The 10,103-nt window shown below is 35.2% G+C and overlaps 1 protein-coding gene across 1 annotated transcript; it reads left to right on the forward strand.

Moving 5' to 3' along the window:
- The first annotated feature begins 1,449 nt into the window (after positions 1–1,449).
- LOC306883227 (leucine-rich repeat, immunoglobulin-like domain and transmembrane domain-containing protein 3) lies at positions 1,450–9,690 on the forward strand. The gene is made up of 4 exons (XM_079438351.1): positions 1,450–1,911; positions 3,154–3,620; positions 5,946–6,251; positions 7,566–9,690. The coding sequence occupies exons 1-4, from the start codon at positions 1,796–1,798 to the stop codon at positions 8,606–8,608; spliced, it is 1,932 nt and encodes a 643-aa protein (XP_079294477.1). The 5' UTR covers positions 1,450–1,795; the 3' UTR covers positions 8,609–9,690.
- The last annotated feature ends 413 nt before the right edge of the window (positions 9,691–10,103 follow it).

Here is a 10,103-nt window from a genome sequence, read left to right on the forward strand (position 1 = left end):
AAAATACAGTAATATTGTGAGATATTATTACAATTTAAAAGAACTGTTTTCTGTATTTATTTTAAAATGTAATTTATTTCTGTATTGGCAAAATTAAATTTTCAGCAGCCATAAATTCAGTCTTCAGTGTCATTTTTAAATAAATGAATGCATCATTACTGAATAAAATGTGACCCTGGACCACAAAACCAGTCTTAAGTCGCTGTTAAGTATATTTGTAGCAATAGCCAAAAATACATTGTATGGGTCAAAATTATCAAAAAAAAATTGATGCCAAAAATCATTAGGATATTAAGTAAAGATCATGTTCCATGAATATATTTTGTAAATTTCTAACTGTAAATATATCTAAACTTCATTTATGATTAGTAATATTCATTGCTAAGAACTTCATTTGGACAAATTTAAAGGCGATTTTCTCAATATTTCGATTTTTTTGCAATCTCAGATTCCAGATTTTCAAATAGTTGTATCTCAGCCAAATATTGTCCTATCCTAACAAACCATAAATCAATGGAAAGCTCATTTATTCAGCTTTCAGTTCATCCCACTGTATATAACTTGATAAAGGCCTTATAATATTAAGGTCTTATCATTTTTTCCCCCCCATATGGTTTCACAGCAGTTATTTCAAGGTCAGATGTTATGTTCAATAAACTTTTTTTCTTTTCTCAGCTAACTATAAATTTTATTGACACAAAAACATTTTTTAGAAATCTCAACCTACTACAAAAAAATGCAAATTAAAATAAAAAATAAAAGTACTGAAACTTAAAAGATGAAAAACTAAATAATAAGCTATAATAAAAAACTATAATAACAACAATAAAAGCAGAATTGCTGCCTTTAAGAAAAATCAGTGGTGCCGTCAATTCACTGCACTTTTTGAACACTTATAATTTATTTACTAATCAAGAATATCAAAAAATAAAACTATTAAATTCCACAAAACTAAGCAGAAATGATAGCAACAAGGTAAATGCAGGCAAACCAGATGTTGTTATAACATAAGGATGGACACACTTCATGATGTTTTTAATTAAGTATGTTTTCCCTTGATACTCACACTGGCCTACATAAGCACACCCTTGGCAATTAATCATGTTTTGACAAATTGGTACAGTCAGTTGCCAGTTTGTTTTCGTCTCAGTATTTTCTGAAGCCATAATAAATCTCTCAGACTCAGACAGAACAGTCTGGCCTGTCTGCGGCCTGCCTGGCCTGCTCTCAGTAAATCATGACCTGTACTTCAGCTCACGCTCAGGTGTCATCTAGCCTCCACGCACGCAAACACCTCACAGCGTGAGGCGAGGGAGGTGACGGAAAGAGCGGAAGCGCAGCCAAAATCAGTTCATACACCAGATGAAGGATGGAAAGTGTCTGAGGAGTGGTCACGTGATGATGCAGAGAGAAGAACCTTCTTGTAGTTATTATAGCCGATTAGCGTGTGCCTGCAGGGCTTATCCTCCTCCTCGAACTCAGTCACACACACTAACACACTCATACACACAAATAAACTCGCACACACTTCCCATCCCACTCTGTTCAACTTTAGTAACCTACTCAGCTTTGAGAAATCCTCTTTCTAATCTGGGTTCCCCCGCCCATCCCAATCATCCCGTTCTTCTCGGCTCTCACCTGTTTACATGCTAAACAAGATGCGGACTGCAAGGCACTTTTCTTTTTTTTATTGGTTTACAATGAGGACTGATAAAGGAGTTTTTGTCTACTGATGGTTGAGTGGGATCTGATGTGTGTGAGTGTGTGTGTCCGTGCTGGTTCATCTGACTGAAGGATGTATCGTCTGCTGGTGGCCCAGGTTCTCCTGGGCTGCTGGAGTGTGGCACAACCCTTCTGTCCTTCCCAGTGCACCTGTGTGTACCACGGTCGCAGCGATGGCACTGGCAGCAGGTAAGGACACTGTTTCATTATAATAATAATAATAGAGATTAATAAAAAATAAAATATTAATAATAAAATTTTGGTGTATAAAAACAGGCCTAATTTAGGTTTATGATTTCTGGAATAAAAATAGTGAAGTAGACAGACATGGGAAAATATAATGAACTGGAATAATAAAAAAAATTATTTAGCATTTGGAGAAATGGTCATTTACATTTTAACCACAGACAAATGTTTGTGTATGTATAAATGTGTAAGTTCATTATTTGACAAAAGATAATAGAAGACATATACAATGGAATAATTTAAATATATATATATATATATATTTTCAGAAATATAACAATTCAATAAAAATTGTCTGATATAAAATATTTTTTTCATAAAATCTGAATCAAAATAGGCAAGATTTTAGTTTCAACATAAGGATAGACACATTTCATACTTTTGTTTTTAATGGCATGTTTCTTGATACTAGATTAATTACTAGATCAATTAAAACAGGCCTATAAACAGGCATATTCTTAATTTTATTTTATAATGTAGGCTTTCATAAGCAGTTGCTTAATGATGTTTTATTTATACATTGCAACTATATTTTGAATTTTGAAATTTTAAGTTTTGTAGTTTTAAGTCTTTTAATTTTTTTCAAATGCGTCATTCAATTGCAGTCTAGAATGTAAATATATATAATCATATTAATCTCATTCTAAATGTACTTTTTAATAAAGAAACTGGATTTCAAATATGCTAATAAGTCATCCACTTGAATAAAAAATAATTTTTAAACTATCACGTGGGTTATTAGCTTTTATTTATCTGAGGGGCTTAGCTGTAGAGTGTGAACACACCTGTTAGTGGAAACTATTTTGAATCATAGCCTGCTGGTCTAGCCTACTGACTTATAAAAGGTGAATACAGAATCAGACAAGTGCAAATGTAAATTACAGAAATGTAAAAAATCCTTTATGAAGCTGGTATTGTATAGGCCTGGGGTCCTTCAAAGTCCACTTTTTTACTATTTTAAATCCTCCAACCCTAATCAAACACACATAAACAAGCAAAGCAAGGTCTTTAGAAGAGCTAGAAAGTTACAGGCAGGTGAGATTGATCAAGGTTGGAGCTAAGTGGATCTCGAGAGCCATAGTTGAGAACCCCTGTTATAGGCAAATAAAATCCACAATGAACATCACCACACATAGGCTCATATTGGTCAAAGTGATTAACCTCTGCTATAAAAATCTGCCCCAGGTCTGTTCTATGCAATGACCCTGACATGTCAGATATTCCAGTCAACGTCCCTGTGGACACGGTGAAGCTGCGGGTGGAGAAGACAGTTGTACGTCGAGTGCCCACCGAGGCCTTCTATTACCTGTCCGAGTTACGCTACCTGTGGATAACATACAATTCAGTCACGTCTGTGGATCCTGGCAGCTTCTACAATCTGAAAGTTCTTCATGAGCTACGGCTGGATGGGAACATGATCGCTACCTTTCCCTGGGAGTCTCTGAAAGAGATGCCCAGTCTCAGGACCTTGGACCTGCACAACAACCGTTTGACTAGTATTCCTGTGGAGGCAGCACCTTACCTGGTTAACATCACCTACCTAGACATTTCTAGTAACAAGCTAACTTCCCTTCCCTCTGACCTGGTGGACATCTGGCCTCCATTTTCAGGAATCCTGCCCAGTGCCAATGCATCACAAAAGATTGTTCTTGGTGGGTAAAAATGATGATGGTGCCTCTTAAATATGCATTATGATGTTGAATATGCACTGAATATGCACTGAATGACAGAGGTTTTAAATATCTTTATTTTAGAGGGTTACCATTGTAAATGACATTAGTCAGCAAAATAAACCCAGTATTTGAGGAGGATTCACATTAGCATTCATAGTAAGTTGTCTGAGCTTTCCCTTGAGAAAACGTTGTGCACTTAATTATATTAATTAGTGTACTTCATACCTTAAAAGTATATTTTTAACTGTATTTCCGGATAGATACCCTATTATTAATTAAATAGGCCACTTAACTGTACTTATAGAATGCACACAAAAATATATTAAAACTGATTAAAAAATTCCTTTAAAGGACATTTCAAATGATTATGGTTTAATAATCTTTTGTCATGCTGATTCTTATGTGTTTACTTTTTTATGTGTATTGTGTCGACGTACTAAAGCACATGTAAAACACTGAATTATAATTAACTGTAGTGTATTATTTAATATTAAATTTAAAGTTAACATTTGTAGATGTACAAAATTTCAACATTACTAAGTTAATTGCATTTAATATAAATGTAGCTATAAAATACATTTTTATTTCAAATGAAAATATATACAATCAAGTATACAAAAACATTTTGTTGTATATTTGTTTATATTTTTTTCAGTAATAAGTACTCTTTTTGTAGAGCGTATGCTGAAGTGTACTTCTTTTTCACAAGGGTTGGCTCTCCCTAAAACACTATGCAAAGAATCTGGGTGGAGAAATATGAAATACCAAGTAAAACGATTCAACAATATCCCTCTCTTCACCATGTCTTTTTATAGTAAGTCCAAGTATGATCTTTAAATATCTAAATCTAGGCTGTGTCTTCATGGGCTCTCCCAAGTTAAGTACAAGCTAATCTTCTAATGGGACTTCCAACTGTGAGTAAGGCTCTGAGATTTGAGTCTCTCTGAAGTGCTCATCTGGGAAGAGGATGATTCATATGTTTGCTCAGTGACATCTAAACAACAGATCGCATCTGAAGAGAAAGCAACAATAGTTTGATTCATGTGTGTTTGACATAATGGATATAAAATTCAAGAGTACACTTGTATGGCATTAGGGCTCATGTTAATTTAGTTTTTTTTTTCTACAACAATATTGATCACGGTTATCCAGTGCACATGGATCATGTAAAATTATCAAACAAGTGAATTTTTCAGTGATTCTTTCTGTAGGTTACATTGTTACTCCAGTAGATGGCAACAAAATGCTATGTTTATGAGTGAGTCATTTGAATCATTTATTCAATGCAACATTCAGTAAGTGACTGTCCTTATTAGAGAGTCATTGAATCAGTCACTTAGCCGATTTATACAATTAAGTGAATTCGGAACAGCATACTAGCATACTACTCCTACAATTTTTCTGCAAAATCTTTTATATGACAGAAACTTTATTAGTATTATGCCAGAATGCTGCTCCCAATTCAGTCTCTGACTTGATTAGTAAGTCACTGAATTATCCAATCAGCTCATTTGTTCAAGAATGCCACTACGAGTTTGTGAATAATTGTACACTATTGAGTTTGTCAATAATTGTAATTTATTGAACTGTTCAAAAGCAAAATCCGAGTCTCAGTTCCACAGCACTTTTGCTTGTGCGACATAGCTTAAATGCAAGTGCATATTCTGTACTTTCACCAGGTGCCATACAAGTGTAAAAATGAGCACAGCATGACCGAGATTTACCCTGTATCATCAGAATATTAGCAGTTGCCACCATCCAGCTGTTGAATTACATCAGCAGACCGTCTAATTCCCTGTTTACAGTCAACCGATCTTCATCCTGCCATAGACAGAATTATGGGCACATTGGGCTGTTAATGTCCAACACCTGATGCATGCGAGCCAGACAAGACATCCTGGCTTCAAGATTTACAACTTTCTGATTTGATGGGAGTAAACTGCTGTTTTATTATAGTAGTTGAATAATAAACCTGTGGTCTTTATTTCAGTATGTTGAGATGTTCAGTAAGTGAAGTAATGTTTCGCCATTCCGTTTCTGCCTTTGGCAGATCCCTGACTTAGCTAGTGCTATAATCTGTGTTTGTAGGACACTTTTGCAAATAATTGTATACATGGGTTGTGCAATTCGAATGGAAGCTAAACTAGAACTAGAATTCAAATATTTTTGGAAGTTCACTTGACAGTCTTATTTGAAAGTCTTGAAAAAAGTGTTAAAATCTTGGAGTTTGAAGGTTTGTAGGCCTTTGTACATAACATATTGCTTTCATTAACATATTCTAAGCAAATATATCAATATTTGCAGGTCTACAGGACAACCCCTGGTACTGTGACTGTCGGATTTCCAAGCTCATTGATATATCTAAGATGGCCAGCATACCTGTGGTGCTGATGGATCAGGTTCTGACATGCAGTGGACCAGAGAACTTAGCTGGCGTTCTGTTCCAGAGGGCTGAACTGGATAAGTGCACCAAGCCGTCAGTTATGACTTCAGCAACTAAGATCACTTCACCACTGGGCAGCAATTTGCTTCTGCGGTGTGACGCCACTGGTTTCCCTACTCCCACCCTTCTCTGGACCAGAGCTGATGGAACGGCAGTCAACATCACAGGTATGAGTGTCACAAAGTATGTTAATGTGTGCAGTTATAATCAGACTACAGCATTTTTTTGAGTGACAATCTTCACCTAAAATGACACCATTCGTAATTGAATATTTGAAGGACTAAATATACTTTGTCTTTGAGCATGTGTTAATTGTAGTCCAATTAACGTGACGTGTAGTCTGTATGCTGGACAATGTAAAATGGTAAAATTTCACCTGGACTAAAGTGTTTACATGGCATTTTAAAAAGACAAATTATTTTATATATATATATATATTATATTAGTTTGACTAAAATATTGCTTTTAAAGTGTAAACTAGGACTGCATGATATTAGAGATTTATTTTAAATTGTGGTATTAATATTGGATATTTAATTTAAATTTAATTTAATAATCATTTTAATTTAATTTATGTTCATGTTCATTGTACATTTTTTTTACATTTTGATTACCTTTGTTGTCTAATGCTCGCTTAAAGTTTAACTTTAAAAAGACTAATAATTGAATAACACTGTTGTAATGAAATTGTTTTTAACAAATCTCAAAATGAATAACAAATAGCAAAATGAATAAAAATGTAAATGTAATAAATATCCATTTTCATGCTGTATATTATTATTGTGTAATGCTTAAATTCAATAGTAGCATTTTAAAGGATTTATTTGACTTTTAACTGTTTTATGTTTTTTATTTTTTTATTTAGAGAAAACAATATGTCATATAATATATATTATTTAATGTCAGCCAACTTTAGTAACTGGCCATACAATAATTATCAGTAAATTGTCCAGAATTTTATATTGTGCATCACTAATTTAATATTGCATATTATGTATAATATAAACAATATAAAAACATAATTTTATTTTAATAAATAAATTAACGGATCAACAACATAATATATATAATTTATTGGTCATACCATGAAAATAATTATCGGCTTTGGTATCAGGCAAAATTTAACCGCTGGTTCATCCCTAATAATGCAAATATGTAAATACAGCCTTGGTGAGCATATGATATTCTTTTAAAAAACATTCAAAAATCTTACTGACCCCAAACTTTTGAATGGTAGTGTATGTATTTCGTCATTTTAATACATTAAATACATGAATAAATTAAATAATACATATTTAATACCTTTCTTGTCTCCTCACTTGAAAGGAAATCTACATCCCTGTAACATATTGCTTCATAAAGGCATTATTTTAATATTGTTCATTCCTAATATAAACATACTTACTTCGAACAATCTCTAAAGTTTTAACCTTTTTTATTGCAAACTTTAAGTTGTTGCTTACCATAGCATGTATCTGTAGTTGTGCAGGAATCTCCAGGTGAGGGGGTCCGTTGGTCCATCCTCAGTTTGCACAGTATCGTGTTTAAGGATGCAGGCGATTACCGTTGCAAGGCCAAGAACTTTGCAGGAAATGCAGAGGCATACATCACCCTGTCTGTGGATGGGATGCAGACCTCAACGGCATCCCCACCGATAAGCATAACCAAGCAGCCCAACGATCAACCCATGACTTCATTTGCTGGGACTAAGATGCCATTGTATACTACCTTAAGCCCTGCTCTCACAACCAGAGCTGCCATGACCACAATCCCACCACTGACAACCAGGAAGAGTCCAGGACCAGGTGGAGGAATTCAGAGGTCTCCACCGGCTGGAGACAAGCCAGCTAAGATCCAGCAAAGCAAGGGCGGCAAAGGTTCAATGACGAGCGAAAAGTCCAAAAAGAAAGCTGATCTCAAAGACATTGAGGTAGTGGAGGAGACAAGTGACACGGCGGTCTTACTATGGAGAGCTGAAGGTTTGTCAAGCGATGTGCCCTTAACCGTGTTCTACTTTCCATATGAAGCGAAAGATGATAAGGAGACGGTCGATACGGAAGTTGGTCAAGGGAAGCTGCTCTTGGAGTATCTGCTGCCTAACCAGGTCTACACGGTATGTTTGGTTACTAAGGGTTCAGTGGCTGGGAAAGAGCAATGTGTGGATTTTACAACTCTGGATAACGGTGGAGAAGATGGGCAGAACAAAATCCTGATGATCGTCAGCGGGATCGCGTGTGCAGTCGCGGTGCCTCTTATTTTGGTGTTGCTCTACAAGATCATATGTCTCTGCTGTAAAGGAAACAGTAGCAGGAACAATGGACCAGACGACGACCTTTCAAAAGAGACGTACGTAAAGTTTGAGACGCTCACTATGAAACAAAGGACTCTGAATGGGCAGGCGAATGACCTTTGGGCACGAAGGCAGACTCAGGAGTCAGAGAGGATGCTCCTGTGCTCACGGTCAAGCATTGACTCTCAAATGACGTACAAGAGTGACAGCTCTAGATCCGAGTATCTGTGCTAATGTATAGCATATCGGCTTTGTGTGTTACTTGGTATTAGACAAGCTGTAGCAACATCAGTTTTAAAAGATTAGCTCTTGATACACTGTCAAACTCGTTGCCTTACAAGACTTATCTTGACCCACAAATTGTCTCATTGCCCATTTTTCAAAAGCCATATTCTTCACCCAATCACACACAATTCTGTATTAGTTTTTTTTATGAAATACAGTGTACATAAATATAAATATTGTGTATTTTTGTGTATGCCAACATATGATGAAGTAGAGTTACATATCATGAGTCGTGAAAATTTTAATTAAACCTTTTTACTGCCTAAATGAAGAATTAAATTTTTTGCTCAACAGGAACCATTGATATAACCTATTTGTTTTATGTGCTGCAGCTGCAGCAGAAAAGTTAACACACCAAATTTACAATAGGCACCGGCTTCTCTTACTTTTGGTTTTAAATTTAAATTGTCAGAAAAGTATCAAATCAAGCAGAAACAGATACTTAGTTACAATATCATATGTAACGTTTCTAAGATGATGTGTGTGAGTTTGATTATGCTTTCCTCTAAATGCAACATGTGCATTTGATGTTTCAGTCCTCTACTTATTTTTGTCTTCTCTATCTTTCTACCTCTCTATCTTTTGTTTAATTGTACATTTATATGCAATGTTTGTGTAAATGTATGTTTATGTGTTTAATCCTTCTGTGTGCCATGCATGTCACTAAAATGTCCATATTCCCATTTTCTTCCATTATAATTTATAAAATGAGTGTCATTTGCCATTCAGGATACAGGATAAATTTAGAATTTTCTATAAATTAAAGAATCCTGAAATAAAACTGATCACAGCTTCCACAAAAATTTAAAAAAATTATAAAAATATTAAGCAGTACAAGTGTAATTTAATTACTACATTAATTTATTAATGTTTCTTGGGCACCAAATCGGCTTTGCCATCACAGGAATAAATGATACATGATTTATTTATTTTTAATTGTAATAATACAATATTACTGGTTTTGCTGTTTTGATCAAATAAATGCAGCCTTGGTGAGCCTTGAAAAAAGTCTTACCAATCCCAAATACTACAAACGGTAGTGTAAATTCATTATTTCACAGACCGATCTCTAGTGATCAGAAAAGCATTATAGCATCATCTTTTGTTCAGAACAAGTTTATAAAGTTTACATGTCAGTTGAATTAGTTATTGAATTCTGTCCAGCGTGACGTCATAGCTGGTCCTGTGAGTGTGTATCAGAGCGGACATTGTGTTGCATTTCCTACCCTGCTTAAGCAGAAGAACAGGGAAGCTGTTGTCCCTGTACCTGCCACATTTTTCCCAGAGCAGTGCCTCTAATTACTGTGACAATATGACAGTCATTCGTATAATAAGATTGTGTGTATGCGGGGTAAATAGGAAACGGGTGAAGCACTTACAAGCCCCGTCCACATCGCCAACCCCTGTGATTCTTCCCTCTGAGGGCCAGACAGAGCCTGTGCAG

Source organism: Barbus barbus (assembly GCF_936440315.1).
Source record: "Barbus barbus genome assembly, chromosome: 17".
NCBI classification, from domain to species: domain Eukaryota; kingdom Metazoa; phylum Chordata; class Actinopteri; order Cypriniformes; family Cyprinidae; genus Barbus; species Barbus barbus.